Source organism: Onychomys torridus, chromosome 11 (genome assembly GCF_903995425.1).
Source record: "Onychomys torridus chromosome 11, mOncTor1.1, whole genome shotgun sequence".
In the NCBI taxonomy this organism is placed as follows: Eukaryota; Metazoa; Chordata; class Mammalia; order Rodentia; family Cricetidae; genus Onychomys; species Onychomys torridus.
The window spans coordinates 24,536,082-24,555,041 of NC_050453.1; the positions used below are offsets into that span (position 1 = coordinate 24,536,082).

General features: G+C 47.2%; 2 protein-coding genes across 5 annotated transcripts in view; one reads left to right on the forward strand and one right to left on the reverse strand.

Annotated features, from left to right (window-relative positions):
• The window catches only part of LOC118593445 (carboxyl-terminal PDZ ligand of neuronal nitric oxide synthase protein), a 91,052-nt gene that overhangs the window by 64,688 nt on the left and 7,404 nt on the right, over positions 1–18,960 (forward strand). For 2 of the 4 annotated variants that reach the window (XM_036202918.1, XM_036202919.1), the window contains exons 7-8: positions 6,482–6,647; positions 7,981–8,133. In XM_036202918.1, the coding sequence (XP_036058811.1) occupies positions 6,482–6,647; positions 7,981–8,133 (319 nt within the window). Of the gene's footprint in view, positions 1–6,481; positions 6,648–7,980; positions 11,273–17,291; positions 18,524–18,960 lie in introns of those variants that run through there. The other 2 variants (XM_036202920.1, XM_036202922.1) reach the window with 2 other exon arrangements.
• Positions 13,095–15,756, reverse strand: Spata46 (spermatogenesis associated 46). Its single transcript, XM_036202562.1, is given in 2 exon segments — positions 13,095–13,606; positions 15,654–15,756. Coding segments are annotated over 2 exon segments (615 nt in total).

An 18,960-nucleotide genomic window follows, 5' to 3' on the forward strand; every position in this document is an offset into this window, starting at 1 on the left:
ATCAGGAGGATGGGATGAGGTGGTTGGAAAGTTGTCTGTGAGGACAACTGTGTGCACCAGTGTTCTGAATCTGCTAGGCTTGACTAGGTGCTGAGGTTTTCTGTGTTCAGTCCCGGGAACAGAGTCCTCCAGGAAGAACTGACTGATCCTTCTGTGTGTTCTTCTTCCTCTTCCTCTGGCTCCTCAATGGAGTGAATCCCCTGGAAGCATCCAGGAGCCTATCCTTAATAACGTCTGCTATGGCTGGGCCTGAAAGAGCTCTCTTGTTATCCAGCCTCCACTGACTGTACCTGAGGCACCTGCGTGGCGGGTCACTTTTGCTCCACATCTCAGGAGAGGGGAATCAGTGCGCTGATGCTCCAAGGTAGTAGAGAGAGCCATGGAGGTATTGTCGGGGTGAGAGATCTGACGGTGAAACCAAAGGATGTGCCGTGCCAGTGGGAGGATTTGCAGGTGTTTCCAAAACAGTGACAGAGGAAAGGGAATGTCACTAATGGCTTCTTATACTTGGAGGGGAAAAAAAATATCATTCTTTGTCAAATGAAAGAATCCATCTCTGGCTAATGACAGCACGGCAGTCTGAGAATCTCCTCCTCCTCAGTGTGGGGGATGACAGGAGTACAAAGCCTGAGCGTTTCAGCCCCGGCCCATCCAGACGCTCAGCATTTTCCAGTTTCCCATTGAATACAGATCCATTCTCCAAACAATTCTCTTTCAGCATATCAATTCCCAAGTAATTATTATTTACCCAAGAGTAGGTCTGATGCATATTCATGGTGTTTTATTAGCAGAGGGCATCTGAATTTGAAGTCTTGGCTAAGTACTAAAGAGAAACCAGTTGTGAGTGTCGAGTCAGCACACAGTGTTGGGGTACTAGAAGGAAGGACCCAGTCAGACCCGCAACTTACCACAGGTCTGCCTTGGTCAGGGCCAAACCTAAGAGCGGTTTTTCTGGCATAGCAAGTAACTGTCTTAACAAACATCCATGCCCTGCCCTATTCTAATTGCCTCTCTCCTAGAAGACAGTGAGTCTAAGGAAAGGAACAATGTTGTGTTCCAGATCCGTTTCACGAGCCTCTCTCTAAGTTCTAGGCGTTTTCCCAAACTGGTCAGTCCAAGCCTCTGATTCACTCAGAATCTGTTGGATAGAGCTGGTAGTGAGCTGCTAGACCCTCAGCTCAAGCAGTGATGTGATGAAAGGCCACCATAGGGCTGTAATGACCTTGAGTGGAGTGGTAGATGTCTAATCTTCCGGTCAAACTAGACTCAAGGTCATTTGATGGCTTTTTGAGCATAGTCCTCTATCTGTCTCTGCCATAGTCTCTGTAGTCAGTCTCTGAGCACCTTCCTTTTATCTGCATCTTACTTTTACTGCCAGGCAACACAGTAGGGTACAGCTGTACCTCTCAGCTGGCCCTTGGCTCCCTGGTCCTGCAGGTGGGCTCAGTCTTAAATCCACCTCTTCAAGCTTTCTTACTCTGTAGGATTTTTGTCCTTGCCTCCATCTGTAATCAGTTATAATCGTCTATATTATGAGTTACCATCTCCATCTAAAATCGGTTATGGGAGTGGCTCATAACAGGTCTTCTGCAGGACTGATGAGTTCCAGGGAAGTCAACTTTCACTTGTTCCATCAGTTTGCTGCTAGCACAGTGCAAGGTCTTTCACTGAACTACCAGTAGTCCCCAGAATTCAGTAGCTGTAACTGCCATCTTTGCATTGGGGGTGAGAACATAATTTCCCTTTCTCTGAGCTCCCCAACCCTCCTGTAATACTTCTCAGTTTAAAATCTAAAGTTAAAGCCCCAATCTCTTGCAGATAATGTGTGCTCTTAAAGCGGCTTATTATATTCTTTGTGCCCCCCCCCCATTGCATTTGCTCTCATACTCCAATCAGATTTGGCAGTTGCCTTTAGGACCATGTTTAGTTCTTTTTGATGTTGCTGTAACTTTTTCTAAGACCTCAAGACCTCTTCCAACCTCACCTCAATTCTTCCAGTGCTGATCTTGAACAGGCCTCCCTTGGCCTTCAACACTTAGGGGCAAAGATGATGTTAACCAACTCCTAAGTAGTTCCAGGTCATTCTGCAGTGCAGAAATAGTGAACTACCCCAGTCCCTCTGAGGCTCTCCCAGCCCAGCATGAGGCTCGCCTGGCTGCATTAGCTTCTGCTTTTACATAGACCAGAAGTTCAAGGGTGTGGATGAAAAAATATAGCCACACCTTGAATCGTACCTGGGATGTAGTTGGTGCCTGCATAGCAGCATGCTGGGCCTGCCTGGCTCCAGGATTGTGGCTGACTGGCAGCAGTTAAGTGGGCCAGATATGTTTACAGTTTGCCAAGCCCTAGCCTAGCTCTTGGGAAAATGATAGTGAAGCTCATTGTTACTATTTAAAGATCTCCTCTGCCTGTTGCTACTTCTGCTTAGTTGGGAACAAGTAATTTGTTATGTATGCTTTGTGGTATTGTGTGTTGTGCTTAGAGAAAGAGTGATAAAAACGCTCTGCACCCCCACCCTGGCCCGTCATGTAGCGTCTGTCCTTGTGGCTTCTCCCACCCCCAGCCCTGTCCAAGTCCCTGGCATATGCATGCTGAGACAGCGCTGCCAGCCTCTGCTTTCATCTGGTATGGGGAAGGGGGGAGGGCAAACTGCTCTGGTTATCTCCACTGCCATTTCCATGTGCCTGCCACTCACTCCCTAACTTCAGCCTGGCCCTGCCCCCACTTCTGATGGAGGAGCTGGAGTCCAGGCAAGTAGGCTGGAGAGTGAGTGGGACAATGGTCTACAGCGGTCGGGTGGGTTGAGGGTTGAGTGTCAGAGTTTGGGGAAGTGGTACAGAGCTGGAGGAATAGTCAGTACTCAAGGTGCCATAGGTCTGGAGAGGAGACGTTTCACAGTTGCCTTTTCAGAAAGTACTGTGGTCAGTTTTGGGGGAAATGTTCAATTCTCTGAAAGAAAAGTATGCCAAAGATAAATACCCATGATTTGTGCATGTTGAGGGTGGGGGCAAGGTGGTACCTTCGACTCCTGTCCTAGTTGAGAAACGGAGCCCCAACCAAGGGTGAAGCTAACACTACCTCATTTTAACACTCCAAGTCTGTACAAACTTGGTCTCTGAGTCTGGAGAACTCTAAGCTGTGCTGTCCCCACTTGGCCTGGTTTTAGTTCTGCAGCACTGAGGTCTGAGCCTCACGCCTGATGCCACTCCACGTGGCTGCAGAAGCTGGAGGCTCGTTAGTGCCGGTGTGGGCAGGGACAGTGGTGCATTGTTTCTGTGCCCATGGAGCGTAACAACATCTGAAATGATACAGCTCTGTACTCGCAGAGGTAAAACTGTGATGTAATCTGGGACAAGAGGCACTTGCCCTCTGGGGTATTTGCTCATGGCCCTTAATGTCAATAGGTTTTACCAGGAGCATAGGATTTAAGTGTAGTCTCTCAGGTGTTGATGGCACTCTACCTTTGGAACTTGGATACCTGCCAAAGAAGCTTCCAATACTCCTCCAACTTGTGCAGGAAGGAACATCTTTTTTTTTTTTTTTTTGGTTCTCTTTCCTAATTCTCAGATGTCACCATAGGATCTGAGGACTTTTTTAAGTGGCCCCCAGTGTTTACAACTGACTGTCTAAAGACCATCTCAGGCCCTAGCTGGCCCTCTCCATTGACAGATGTGGCAGCTGAGGCCCGGGGAAAAGAAACTGCTTGTAGTTGGTTGTCTCAGGAGTAAGTAAAGACTCCAGCACCCCAGCTGCTAGTTCCATGCTTGCTTCCTAATGGTCTATTCTATTGGGGATGCTAGTAACTGAGGGTGTAGCAGGTGTGTAGGAAGCCCATATCAGATGCTAATTAGTGATGTGCAGAACTCTGTTCTCTCTGTTTATCCACTGAAAAGCCATGCTCCGTATTTCTGTCTTAGATTTCTATTTGATTCCAAAGTAAGTAGAAAATGAAAGCTCTATTGAGTGATTAGACAGATGGTAGAGTCCTATAACTGATAACTCTTATTTCATGTAAGTAACAGTAACTGGCAAGTAGAGTTTTGAGCTTGCCTGTCCTATGGAGTTACAGGAGGGGGCTTCCTACAGTCATTTCCCTGTTTCTTAGATTCAGCAGGATTTAGGGGACCCCTGGGTGAAATTTCTCCATGCCTCTGTTTCCAAGGAAGCTACAGGTTTCCTAGCTAGCCTATATCAGAACCCCAGGCTACGTACAGTGTTACTGACACTTCTTTTCTTGGTCTCGTCTCTCTTTGGATCCCTCCCAGGAATATGAAACAGCAAAGGAGGCCGACATCCTGCTCAAAACAAGAGTTCTGTCCTTAGCAGGCCTTTATGGAGGCCAGATTTTCTTCAGATTCATTAGGCATCATCTCCCTGGGGAAGGATGAGCCCAACCTTGAGGACCCACTAATGGGAAGGGGTGGCAAATTTCATTCATGCTCTTGCTCAGTTCAAAGCTGAGCCAACTGCAAGGCCAGGCCTTAAGAACTGGGCAGAGAAGGAAGCATCCACTGTACCAGAGTACACTCTCCTTGGTACTGTGTCCCAGGAAGGCAGATGCAGAGGCTTGTAAGTACTTTGGTCAGCCTCAGCAAAATGTGAATTTGTAGAGAATACTGCCTTTCAGTAGTGGAGAGCATTTTCCCGAAAAAGAGCCAGTGGAGGCTTTCTCTCTTCCAGCTCTCTCCGACCCACATCCCACCCTCCCTGGTGCTTTGTCAACACCATGGTTTGAGGTCAAGAAACCCATGTTCCCTATAGGCTGACTTGGTTCGAGGTGACAAAATTTATCCATGCCCTTTCTCAAGAGCCTCTAAATCCTCCTGATTCACTTCTTAGTACAAGAACCATGCATGTGTGAATACTGACCTCCTGACTATTTTCTTGAAACTAGAGTCCTGGATATAATTGCCCCATCTCCTTCTACTGGTTTCACCTCCATTCAAGGGTTATGCACCAGGAATGGGCGTGTAAACACTGCTAGCATAGAACCTATTGAGTGTGCCATGGCTGACCCCTGTACCGCAGGAAGGCTGAGAATGATGAGTGCTCACTGTGAGCACTAACGTCAGCTTTATATGGTTGTCAGAAGAGCACTATGTTAGTCATTCAACAAACATTTAACCCCTTCCAAAGAGGAATCAGGGATTCTATGGGTATTCATTGAGAATAAGAAGAGAATAGAAAGACAGAGAAGCTGGTACCCAGATATGAGAAGCCAAGCTTTATTGACAACCAGCTCACTAACAGCAATGTAATTCTACTTCCTGTGTCTTATTGCAGGAAAAGTAGAAGGAAATATTATGGGCTGGGGAGAGGGCATGTGGGGATGGTCTAGTCAATATATTATTAGCTTTTGCATTTTATTTTTTAATTGATTTTGAGACAGGGTCTTGCTAGGTAGCTCTGACTGGCTTGGAAGTTGCTATTAGATTAGACCGGCCTCAAAACTCTCCTGCTTCTGTTTCCCAAGTATTAAGATTATAACATGTACCCCACCATACCTGGTTACTTTTGTTTTTTTAAAGATACATGTAAAGCTGGATATGATGCCACATGTCTGCAATCCTAGCACCAGGGAGGCAGAAACAAGACAGTGACTGCAAGTTCAAGGCCATCCTGGTCAATATAGCTAGTTCCAAGCCAACTAGGGCTATACATGAAGGCCTTGTCTCAAAACAAACACATTGCAGTTTGAAAAGTGTGCTATGTTAGGCCTAAATAAGTCATTTTCTTTTTTAAATTAAGACAATTTTTTCATTCATTTTACACACTAATCAAAGATCCCCCTCTTCCCTCCTCCCACCCCTTAGCCTCCCCCTAGTCCAGTCCCTATCCCCCCCCACACACAAGAAGACAAGGCCTGCAATGGGGAGAAACATCCAGTAGAGGCAAGTCCAAGCCCTTCCACCTACTTCAAGGCTGCACAAGGTATCCCATCACGGGTAGTGGGCTCCAAAAAGCCCCCTTATGCACCAGGGATGGATCCTGATTCTACCGCCAGGGGGCCCACCAAGCAAATCAAGCTATCAATTGCCATGGAGAGGGCCTAGTCCAGTCCCATGCAGGCTCCACAGCCATTGGTCCAAGTTTCATGAGTTGTCAATAGTTGAAAAAGGAGAGTAAATAAGTTCTTAGAATAGGAATGGAGGGCAGTTTATCAATATGGACATCGCAGGAAGTGAGAATGTCTTTTTGCGCTTGACATGGAGTCCAGAATGGTGCCTGAGTGGCACATGATGGCCCTTAAAGCATAGAGAGAGGTCCATCGGGCAGGTGACGTGTCTTTTCTCGGCTACTTTTCCAAAATGACAATTCTAGGTGTCCAATTTTCCATGCAGGGTTTCTTCATCTCAAATTGAATGTGGAGAGGGGCATCTCTGGTCCTGGCCATCCCTTGGCAGCTGTCATTTGTAGTAACATCCCTCTCTTTTTCTTTGCCCCTCCTCCTCTCTGTCTCCCTGCCTCCTCCTCTCTGCAGGTTCACTTGCTGAAGGATCAGTTGGCTGCTGAGGCTGCGGCAAGGCTGGAGGCCCAGGCTCGAGTGCACCAGCTCCTGCTGCAGAACAAGGACATGCTCCAGCACATCTCTCTGCTGGTCAAGCAAGTGCAGGAGCTGGAGCTGAAGCTGTCAGGACAGAACGCCAGTAAGCCGAGGTCCCATCCAGCCTTTGTCCTCATAGGCAGGCTGCGTGAAAGAAGTTATTTCCATGAACCCAGGGATGCTTTGCTCAGAGCCTTGATGGTGCCCTTCTCTTTCAACAGAACACAGGCATCATTGTTATTGTCTGTACATCTCATACATTGTAGAATTACAGGGCCAGTGTATATCGTGGCTACCTTCTATCCGCTACCCAGACCTGACCTTGAAAGTCCCTAGGAGACACCGATACGTATTTGTCCACTCTCTCCTTATAGTGAGCTCCGTCACTTTATATTCCAAGAAAGCCCATTTCTTCCTCAGAGGGATTTCCCAATGAAAACATACTGAGCCCATATGGGGTATCATGTTGTGAACTCTGGGGGACCCACAAACTCTTTAGTAGTTGATTCTCTGCACTACATAATTCATTACTCTGTTGCACAGAGAAATGCTGAGTAACTGTGGCCGTAGGCTATATGGCCCCTGGCCTGAGATGCTTTGCTACCTGTATACCAGACACCTCCAAGCTGACCCAGGAAGGAATAGGCAGTCTAGTTCTAGGCCTTCATCATTAAGTTTGCCGACGGGTGGGTTCTGGCATGCATGAAGTCTGTGTTGACTGTATGCTAAATACCTGCCGATCAGCTGTTATGCAAATGGTTGTGATAGACTTTTTGAATGTGTAAGCCCATTCTCTGTAGCAGTAGACACTGTCGTGACTGTTGCACAACTGAGGAAACACAGTTCTGAGAGGTTCAGTAAGTAGCTCAGACTCACACAATTACAGTGAGTGAAGCCTCGACTCACACTTAGACTCCCCTGCAAATCGAATGTTTTTCTGACTATACCATTAGTTCCCTAAAGCTACCCCTCGTAGCTGTGACACAGTCCAGCCCATGAGATTTCTCAGCAGTAGTCAGAGTCAGGGCTGAATGTCTAAAAAGTGTAGCTGTGAGCCACCGTGTATAAATCACTCTGCTTGTCCCGGTTCCTCTTACAAGGTTCCACTGTTACCCCGTACTTGGAATGTGGATGGGTTGGTACCTTTCCCCCATCACAAATCCACTACAGGGCATTCAGTAGCCTTCTCAAGTCTCTGAGAGCTGTTCCTGGCAGCCATGTGCATCTCATGCTACAAGAGTGGAAGGGAGGGGAATGCTGGGTTAAGCTGTAAAACTCCTCAAGGGATGCTACAGAATGTCAGTCAAGGTTGTCAGTCAAGAAAGGCCCCTGGAGTTGTCAGAACCAGGCCTTGCCAAGCTACACGGGTTAATAAATGAGCTCACATTTGAAGCCTTGCCTAACACTGCCTCTCCTTGCCCCTTGTCACCCTGCAGTGGGCTCCCAGGACAGCTTGTTGGAGATCACCTTCCGCTCAGGTGCCCTGCCTGTGCTCTGTGAACCCACCACCCCTAAGCCGGAGGACCTACACTCACCGCTGCTGGGCGCCGGCTTGGCAGACTTCGCCCACCCAGCGGGCAGCCCCTTAGGTAGGCGTGACTGCTTGGTGAAGCTGGAGTGCTTTCGTTTCCTCCCACCTGAGGATACCCGGCCCATGGTGCAGGGTGAGCCGCTCCTGGGTGGCCTGGAGCTCATCAAGTTCCGAGAGTCAGGCATCGCCTCAGAGTATGAGTCCAACACGGACGACAGTGAAGAGCGTGACTCATGGTCCCAGGAGGAGCTGCCACGCCTGCTCAATGTGCTACAGCGGCAAGAGTTGGGGGATAGTTTGGATGATGAGATCGCCGTGTAGGTGTAGGGCAAGGAGTTGGTGGAGATGGTAGCAATGATGCCAATGTTCCCTGGCAGGGGATGCCCAGGGAAGGCATAACACCCAGGGTGGAGAGTGTAGGGCTTCAGAGGAGGGTCAGGATTTTGCTTTAGAAGGTAAATGGGGGCAGAAATTGGATTCCCAGAGACAGGAATCAGCACTTGCGTTCTGCTAATGACTGAAGGGGGTGGAATCAGGGCTTTCCAGAGCCTAGGACCTTGGGACAGGGTCCGTCCACAGTTCTGGAAGGCTTGCTGCTCCCACTGTTATAGGCAGGTTCTAATCAACCTATCTGGTGATGCCTCAGTGACCCACACACTCTCCTGTCTTTGTGGTGCAGACCATAAAGGGAAGCCATTGGTACCTCCTTAGGTACTTTGTTTTTTTGGATATCAGGATGCTACAAGTTGCCTAACCCTCCCTTGAGCTATAGAAGAATTCCTTCCCCAGGCCCTGGCTGAGACTGTAGAGGCTGGATGCCCTGGGCTGCTGGGAAAGTGAGGCTATACCTGAGTACAGAGTTGAGAGGAGTCACAAGACACAGTGAATAAACTAGGAATTTTCTCTAGCTGGGTGTTGGATGTTGCTTCTGAGGAAGCCAGGAGTGTTACGACAGACCGTTCAGGACCTTGCTTTTGAGAGGCCAGGGGGAGGATAGCTCATTGCTGCTACAGCTCACTTAGGTCTGATTCTTCAGTTTGGAAATTCTGCCCCAACCCATTTCCTGCCTGCAGCCCAGCTCATATAAATGAGGCTAATACATTCATATAATGCCCTAATGCCCCTTTTTGATAGTACCATGCCTCTGCGTCAGTCTCAGAAACCCAGATCCCCCTTGCCTTACCTCTGTACCTATTCCCTCCACTGGGCTGTAGTGGTCAATATTTACTGAAAAAGGAAAGAAAGGAAAGAAAGGAAAGGAAGGAAGGAAGGAAGGAAGGAAGGAAGGAAGGAAGGAAGGAATGGAAATGGATGCAAGCTGATGGCTGAGATTGTCTACCCTTCATAATCACTGCCACTTAGATCAGGGACCACAGCTATGCCACCCAAGCCCATCTCTCTGAAGGTGCGTGCCTTGAGCACAGGTATTAAAAGTGCAACTTTAATCTCTTACCATCCAGGCCTTGCCTAGGGATCTCCACTCAGTAATAGGCTCATGAGAAAAGCTCCCCCTCCACCCTGTAAGACCTTAACTGATTAATAGATTTTCTGACTCCTGAAGAGATAGCTGAGACATGTTCAAAGTCATATGATTGGTGGGGGTTGGGGGGTGTTCATTGTCATCCTATAGGCCAAGCTGTAGGCCAAATTGCAGTATTATCAGAGGGTCAGTTAATAAGGATGGAGCTGCCCAAATGGAGATCTTCAGCCCCAGCTTTGCTTTGAAATGTATCTGAATGCAAGCATGGTACTTATTTATAGTCACAGTGGCGTTTCTTTTAACTCAACAGTCAAGTTAAAGGAAATTAACATAGCTTTACATTATTACCCATGAGTGCATCAGGGAGTTGATGGTAATAGGATAGGATGGGATGGGGTGGTGTGTGTGCGTGTGTGTGTGTGTGTGTGTGTGTGTGTGTGTGTGTGTAGCAGGGATATGCTTCTGGACTTGTGAGAGGTGACTAGAAAGATCTCCAGGGTGTTCGGATAAACAATATGGTTGTATCCTTTTCTGACTCTGCATTTAGTGGAAGAGGTAGGATTCTGTTGGTTAATTTTCTAATTAACCGCTGGAAGGAGGTCCAGACACACAAGGAAGGAAGAATTTGAGATGTGAGGTCCACAAAACTGAAGAAGCAGCTGGCAGGAATCAAGTCTGGATGAGCCTAACTGACTCAATCCCAACCCAGGGTTCCTTGAACCTAGGACCTTTGGATCGAAACTTTTATGTATCCGAGAGGTGGTCTGTTTCCTCAAGGCCTACTTCCTGTGAACAGGGAGGGGCTGAGGCTAAAATCAGAGACAAATGGGTGTGGGTGGAAAGAGCTCTAGGGTAGTAAAGAAGTGTGTGGGAAAGAGGATGATTTTTTAAAGTCTATGAAGGGGAAGAAATGGAAGTGAGATGGAAGAATGGAGAGACTGGTTAATGGATGGCTGCTGACTTGAGACTCGTGTAAGACTTTTGCCCTTCATTTCTGCCTTCCTTGACCCTCTCCTTTCCCTGATTAAGGCCCTCTCTAGGGAATTCCTTCATGTGCCAGTATCCTCTCTAGTAAGACCCAAATCCGTACACACTTGGTATGTGGAGATGGGACACAAAGAATGGATCTAAGGGTCTTGAGGGGTCAGCAGCCACCAACCCTCTCTTTAGGCCGATGGACAGGGCAGGGAATATTGCGGACCTGACTTCCCAGCAACATCCTCCACCTTCCTTGCTTCTCGCTCTGCTAACTCAACTCCGCCTTTCTCCTTCCTTCTACTCTGCCCTATATGGAGGACACATGGACACCAGGGGCTCCTTATTGAAGCCTGCCCCAGGTGCCAGAAAGCTCTTGGGCATCCAAGGCTTCGCAGTTGCAGAGGCAGGACAGAATTTCTCTGCACAGGATGGACTGCATATGGGAACTGAAAACCATAGTCCTTGGATTCCTGCTTCTATTGATGCTGTCTGTAAAAACCTGTCTGCGCCTCGCTCCTCTCAGCTGACCTTGTTTAAATGAGTTGTATTCCTTTATTTATTCTCTTTGCTTGACTGCTTTCCCCTCCCCTCCCTCTGCTTCCTAAAACCATTGCGTCATTAGCTGTTGGATCAACTCTCTGGGAAACGATTCTGTTAATGTAAGTGCACTTACTCCCTGGATGTCGTCACTAGTTAGTGGCTTTTGCTAAATAAACCTTTCTTATTTCTAAATGCTTTCCTATTGTCTCTACTTGCTTCTTCTGTTTAACCTGCTTCTTCTGTCCCCTCCCCTTGCACCCACTTCCTAAGCCAGGTAGCATCAGCTCTGGGACATGGTAGAGAAAGAATTCACATCTCCTGGAGGAGAGGAGCAAACCTTCCTGTCCCTAGGGAGAAGATACTGCACACCTGAGGATAGTAATGAGCACATGCTGTGGTCCCTTCTCTAGCCCCTATGGATGCTTCTCCTCTTGGCTGTTTGGGGCATGTGATGCAGGGGTCCTGGAGCAGGGAGCATGGGGTTGGCAGAAGATGAGGAGCCAGCTGGTTTCCCAGGCACTGGTGAAGCCAAGAGGAGCCTCTCCTGTGCATGCTTCTCACTGTATTGCTGAGGAGCCCTATTGAAGGGAAATGATACCCTTCACAACCACACATGTTAAAAAAACATTGCAGAGCTCAGGGACTTTTCCAGGTAAGAAACACCGAGTGGGTGCTAGAAAGGCTCACCAGTCACAAGTCTCCTTTGGGGGGTGGTATCTAGGGAGTGATGTCCAGATTGCCTAGAGACCACCTAGCATCTGAGTGGCCAGGTTGTAACCTGCACATCCCAGTTCTTGAGCCTGACATAGACTCTTGCTAAGGTGGGGGGCGGGCAGGTTGCACAGAAAAAAACAGTGATAAACAGGACCTGATGAAGGGTCAGGGTTCTTCTCATGCTATGTTAAATGATAGGGATTTGAGCACAGCATTGCTCATGCTGGGGAAACATAAGACTCGTGCATCATATTTTGACAACACAATGATAAACAGAAGCAGCTCTGCTAAACCATCAAGTCAGGCTCCAGGAAGGGTATCATGGGAAAATCAAGGGAGGAAGCTACACACACTGACCCACTCTTGGGGGGTGGGGAAGACTACATGACAGTTGATACCCAGTCCCCAAAAGGAAATGCCCAGTCATCCTTCTGCTTCAGATTGGCAGAGAAGGTTGCCCTGAAATGGAGTCAGGATCAGGACTGTCCACCTGGTACATTCTGTGGGGACATAATGTAGTGTTATCACATGATTAACCATCTATTTTGACATGATTCAAAACAGCCATGGGTTAATATGGCTGGGTTAATATATCCCCTGGGTTAAGCATAATTCTGTCTGCTTCAGCAAGACGTACCCACTCTGAGGCGTAGTCACGGTACATGTGGCGGAGATGGCCCACCCTCCTTGTCTCTTTCCTGGCTTATGCTCAGAGTCATGTTGTCCTCTCCAGAGGTATAATTCCCTTAAAAGGTTAGTATCTAAGATGTCTTTCAAACTACAGGAATTCTTTCTCTGCCCTTTATCCTCAATGTGGGCAAGGACTGATCCTGTAGACCAGCACCCTGGAGCAGTGGATTTTTTTTTTTTTTTTTTTTTTTTAATATCTGAATTGCTTCAGAGTCACCATGGAGGCTGAGTATGGCACAGTTGACCAGGCTCTTACCTCAGAGTTTCTGACTGAGTAGGTTCAAGTGTGTTCTAAGAATTGTGTCTTTCATTGATTCCCAGAGGAGGCCACCACTGCTAGTCTGGGCACCTTCCTTTAATGGCCACTCAGAGGATATTCTCAAACTTCAAGTACGGTGTTGCCCTTGAGAGAGAGGGCGAGGAGGACAAAGAGGTGGGCCTGGTGTTGCTAGGCAATCGCTAATTGAAGGTGATGAAGACTCGCTGGGTACCAGGAAAAGCAGCTGATGGAGAGTGACCAGACTTGACAGAAGAATACTATGACTAACTTCAATTTATTGTTACCTCTCCAGAGGCATAAGTCGGCCTCATCCCTATTTACCTGAGGTGTCAGCAGACTACTTGAAGGCCTAGCAGCTGACCAAGGAGAGCCTCTCTCCTGGCCGGGCCTTCTGCTCCTTGCCCCAGAGAGTTTTGAGCTTGCGGTAGTATACCTTGCAGCTGAAACCCTCCTTGAAGCCTCCCTTGATGTGGCTCTTGAGGGAGTGCAGAGTCGGGTACATGCGGCAGCAGGCCGCACACTTGTAGCCATTCTGTTGGGCTGGGTGCCACTTGGAAGCCATTAGGATGTCCTGGGATGTAATAGACTCCAAACCATGCTTGGATTTCTTGTTGGCCTCCCTGGGGTACGTGTTCTCTTGGGAGGAGGAAGACGAGCAGACACTCTCAGCCACATCCTCAATAAGGCACTTGTCGCCTCTGCCCTCTTCCCGGTCCACCTCTGGGAACCCATAAGCCTCCAAGTGGCTCTCTTTGTCTGTGCATACGAAGTAGCTGTAAGGGGAAAACCAGGGCCGGTAGATGGTGCAGTTTCGCCTCAGCTGCTCCCCATTCTGGGTGTTCCCCAAGTCTGCAAAGGAAAGGGCAGGGTCAGTGAAGTGGCTGGAGGCAGTCAGGAGAAGCAGGCAGTCAGCCACGACCTCAGGAGACCCGTGTTCCACCTCGGTGGTGGCCGAGAGACCACAGATGATGAGGGGATGGGAAGAACAGCCCAAGACATCCACTCCTGCTGCGTTCTTTTCCTGATGATGAAAACGGCCATTGGGTATCTGGGCAGAAGACAGAACCTGCCCTGTGTAAAGAAAACCTGACTTCTGACTCCTCTAAGGATAGCCAAGGACAGGTAGACATCTGACAACCTATGATCTTTCTGCCACCAATGGCTTGACAACTTTTCCAGCCTCAGCACCCATTCTAATCACCCCATAAGTCTACTCGGACAGAAACTGGCCCTCCACATGAGTTTGGCAGACAGGACTAAAAGACAAGAAGCCTTTGTGGGCCTGTGGGCCTCTACTACAGGAGGCATGGGTGAGAAGGCAGCATGTGGAGAGTGGACTTGCAGACACCCTTCCCTTTAGGGGTACAGTCCCTGTCCCCTTTTAGCATCTCTCATATCCCTGCCCAGAGTAGGAGAAGGCCTCCCCTGGTGAGGGCACTTGGCTCTGCACCCCATGCTGGAGAGTATTGCTTTGGGTACTGGGGTGGCAGGTCGTGAGCTGGGCTGGAAGCCTCAGTGGGTACTTCTGTCTTTACAATGTCTGGGTTATAGAAACAGTGGTGAGCTGAGCAAAATTGGGAGTCCTCTTTTGGGGACCTTCCAAGACATACTTTAGAGGCTTACCTTCTGTGTGTTTAGGGATCTCAAAACTAATGCAAAACAGTCATCTCTGGAGTCAAACAAGCAGGCCTGTTCTAGGTGGTATCCCAGGGAGTCATAGATGGGGCAGTTTCCTCAAACCTAAAAAAAGTCCTCTGGGAACCAGGTTATAAGATTTGGCCAGGCTGGGGACATGATATAGTAGTAAAGGTCATGTCTAGCACAATGAAAGCCTTGGTTTCCAACCTTATTATGAAGACTTGTCCCAGATGACACTTTTTTTTCCCCTGGCCTACCCCTCACCTGATGCTCCTGCTTATCATGTGTAACTTCCTTTTCATGGGATTCTGGGACACAGGTTCCAAGATGGAAGCTCTGGTCACAGCTTACATAGGCAAGTTGCATGATCCCTTTGAGAAGGAGAAGTAAGCCACCTTCTCCAATTGAAACACCTCATTCCTTCAGTCAGAGGGGGTATGTGGGCCTTTGCTGCATGTTGTATGCTGAAGTAGCTACTAAATCTCACATGACAAGTTCACTTAAGAAAAGGTTACAGAAAGGTTATGGCCGTCTAGGGTTGGGGGTTAGCGCATTGGGAGAACACTTGCCAAGCATGCATGAGGCTATGGCTTTGATCTCCACCAAGTGGGTCTGGGAGAAAATGGATCTGCCTTGAACTCCATGGCAAGAGCTAAGCTTTGAGGAGGTAAATTTTAAAATGTTCTCTGTAGAGGCAAATGGATGTTTAAGAGAACTTACACAGTAGTACAGCTCAATTCCAGTGTGCATGGGAATCCCTAGAGGCTCTTGTTCTGAATCACTGGTATGGAGGCCTGAGAAGCTGCCTTTCTCAGGTGACGGTCACACAGAAGAGCTAGGGTCACACTTCAGTTGACAAGTCTTCACAGGTCTACCTTTGTTCTGCCTGTGCTCATCAGTTGGCCTACTACCTGCCACTAACTAATGTTGTTTTCCTCCAGTTTAAGACCAAGTTAATGCAAGAGCCTGCTCTCTGTGTAGACAGATCACCACCTTGAGATTTCATAGAAGCTAGCTCTAGAGGAAAGAAATGTGGCAACAAATGCTTCTGCCATTTGTCCCTTGCCAGATTTAGTCAGCAAAATTTACTAGGAATGCAATCTTTTGAAAACTTATGTTATCCCGCTATATATGGTTTTCTCAAGCAATCATGATCCTATAGTGTGATCTGACAAGATCATGTTTTCCAAACAAAACTCAAATAAGTTTAATGAACAGAATTCCCCACCTTTGTAGTCCTGGTGACTTCAGCATTTACCTGGCAAGCTGGTGGCAAGTGAGGACATAATGTCAGGAAAAGCACTCAGTGCAGAGGAAGAGATTCGAGGTCTAGAGACGCTGAGAAGTGAGAAGTTCTCCATGTTTTGACCACCACAAGCTATGGAGGCCACACACCTGCTCCGGGAGGCTGGCCAGATTGTCTGGACAATAAACATTCTGAGTGCAGCTGACATCACAAGGTCCCACAATTCCACTAGCCAGTGGGGTTACGAGTTTAAAAGATGGATGTAGTTTTCTTGTATGCAAGACGATTTCGCCTTTTAAAAACTTAACTACTTTTTCGTTTTCTTTTTCCTTAATTTAAATTTTTTGAATGGATATAACAACGGATTAGCTATCATTATAGAATTTTTTATCAAAGTATGTTTTAATAGATTATCCTCCCTTCTCCACCCCCCTCTAACCTCCCAAGCCCCACAACCTCTCCCAGCACCTTTCTACATTGACGTACCTGTGCTCTTTGTCCTTTTCCACTATCCTTAGCATCTCATTTTTATTATTTATGGGTCTCTTTTTTTTAGTTTTCCTCTGGCTTTACCCACCTTTACACCCATCTATAGACATCACAAACTAGAATCTGCACCTAAAAAAAAAAAAAAGTCCAGTTCCCTTGTTTAACATTATAATTTCCACGGGTATTAGACTAATAAAACAGGGGAGCTGGAAGTAAACTGGCAAGGCTGTAGCCACCTAGGTTTCGACAAGTGAGTCAAAAGCAGACAGTGGGGAATACAAATAGTTCTAGCAACTGTGCACCCATCTGCGGAAGAATACAAGTAGACACATTGTCTTTCACCCCGTGCAAAGGTTTCTTCAGAGCAGGTCAGAGACAGACACAACCGGAAATGCTGGAATTGCTAGAGGAAACATAAATATACTTCAGGATTATAGCTATAGTCAAGAACTTTCCAAGCAGAGCTCCAGGCACTCAGGAAATGGCCCCAGGATGGAGCTGCATGAAATTATGGAGCCACTGCATAGCAAAAGAAGCTACCGATGGAGTGAACAGGTATCACACAGGACGGCAGGAAGTGTCTTCCACCTGCACTTCAGATGGGAGCTAATGGCGGGAGGGTTTTCTTTTTTGTCATTCCTCAGTGGCCCGTCTTGGCTGAGAATGGCCAGCCAGAGGAAGAATATCACAGAGTCATAACAGTGGTGTTTTTGTCCCCTTTTTTCTCTGCGAGTGTCAACTTTTATGTGTTCCCATGTCTGGGACCCTCCATCCTCTGGGAGTGACCGTCTTGCTTTTCTTCTTCCTATTTTCGTGGCCTCTACCACTGAATATGTATGTTGTTTTGTTTTACTGATCGTACTGTTTAGAGCATGCTTTTTGAGACATTTTTGAGAAACAAGTTCAATTTCTGAAATGTGCAAAACTTAAAATTAGTACAGAAACATCCACAGACTGTGTAGCTAGATTTTCCTGTTTTAACACTTCTATCCCATTGTGTTATCAGTTCCTCCACCTGACATAATTTGTGTGTACATATGTGTGTATGTATGCATGAATGTGTACGTATTTATATTTGTGTGTGTCTGTGTGTGTATGCGTGTGTGTGTGTGTGTGTGTGTGTGTGAGAGAGAGAGAGAGAGAGAGAGAGAGAGAGAGAGAGAGAGAGAGAGAATGGGGATGAAACACAAGGCATTATGCATGCTGGATAAGCACTCTACCACTGAGCAACATTCCCAGTTAATGTGTTTTGTTTGTTTACTTGTTTTCTGAACAATTTGGAGGTAAGTTACCCTAGATCCTTTTATACCTAAACACTTGAACATATATTTTGTAAGCTTAGGGATCAGCTATTGTTTCTAATTGTTGGTGCTCTTTTAGGCAAGTGGCTTCCTCCATCCTGCTTTGCTTATTAAGACAGTGTGCTGACGAGACTGTGGACTCTGGGGCCACTTTGTCTCTCTGCCGTCCTTTCCCATATAACCACCTGGCACCTTAGGAGGATGTGGAATAAGAATGAAAGGTGATTGTGATCCTTAGAAGAGGAGATGCAGGTGTCCCATTCTGGATCATCAAAGCCCATCAACTTAGACATATAGAAGTGCTTTGGATGTAAATGGTGATGTGTTTACCTTGGCTGCAAAAAACAGTCCCGTCCTCAACTCCCAACTCTGGCCATCTTGTAGAGCATATCTGAGCATTTATTCCTAGCTACTTGAACATTTGAAGGAATAGGGGAACCTAACTTCCCTCCTGTTTCTCCCCATGGTTGGTTTAGACTGCTAGAATGTTTACAGTGTAAATTAACATTAATGTTTTGGTGGCATAAGGTTGTTGGCCATTTCCCTTGGGTCACCATGGTGTAAAGCAAAGCTCGTGGGTCTGGGAGTCAGGCTGCATGATTTTGAATATCCTTGTCCATCAGCTGCCTGTGTGGTGGGCAGCCTCTGCCACTTGGATTTAGTACTGTTCCTTGAGACTGAGTTAGAGTGTATGAATAAATGTCTTCCTGGCTGCAATGTAGCAGTTTACATGTGAAAGGAGCAAAGATGTGAGCTATATGCACAGGGTCCACCAGGCTTAGAAGTGTTTTAGTTACTCGCTAGGTAGATAGAATTCTTGTAAAGGGGGCCCAAAATGTCTGGAGGGAAATTGGGAAGGCTGGCTTTTGGTTGTTTTAAAAACACAACCCTGTTTTGATTTAGCTATCACAGAGTTTGTGGGAACTTGGTCTTTGCACAGTTTGCTAAAAAGGTTTATGGCACAGCCTTTTTCGTGGGTTGTTGGCAATGGCTCAAACAGGAGATACCTCTCTCATGGTGGTTGGTCACTACTTAAATGTGTCTTTCTCTCATTTGTTCCCCACCTGCCTTTCGAGCCCTTTTCTCGGACAGGTAAGAGCCCCTCTTCCTTGTGGATGGTGTATTTTTCCCAAATGTCCCCCTCTGCTTGAGTATGTGCATGTTATGGGGTGCTACTGGGAGGGCTTCCTGGCTGGGGTCCAGTCATCTTTCTCACTGTCATCATTGTTCTCTCAGTCACCAAGACTAGTCCCGGGCTGAAGGGACGGAGTGTAAGAGGCTCATTAGCAGGAAAAGGACTACACTGTGAGGCCAACTTTATGGAGAAGACAATGTTTCCTAGCCTGAGCTCACAAGCCTTCTGCCACAGAGAGGGCTTGAGTGCTTTCTGAGACTAGAGTCACAAGTCTGGAGACAGCTTGAGTGACTTCCTTATACTTTCAGCCCATAGTTGAGCTGTTTTTGTTTTTGTTTTTGTTTTTTTTAAGAATTCACATAAAAGTCAAATTCAGTTAAACTGATTTATTAAA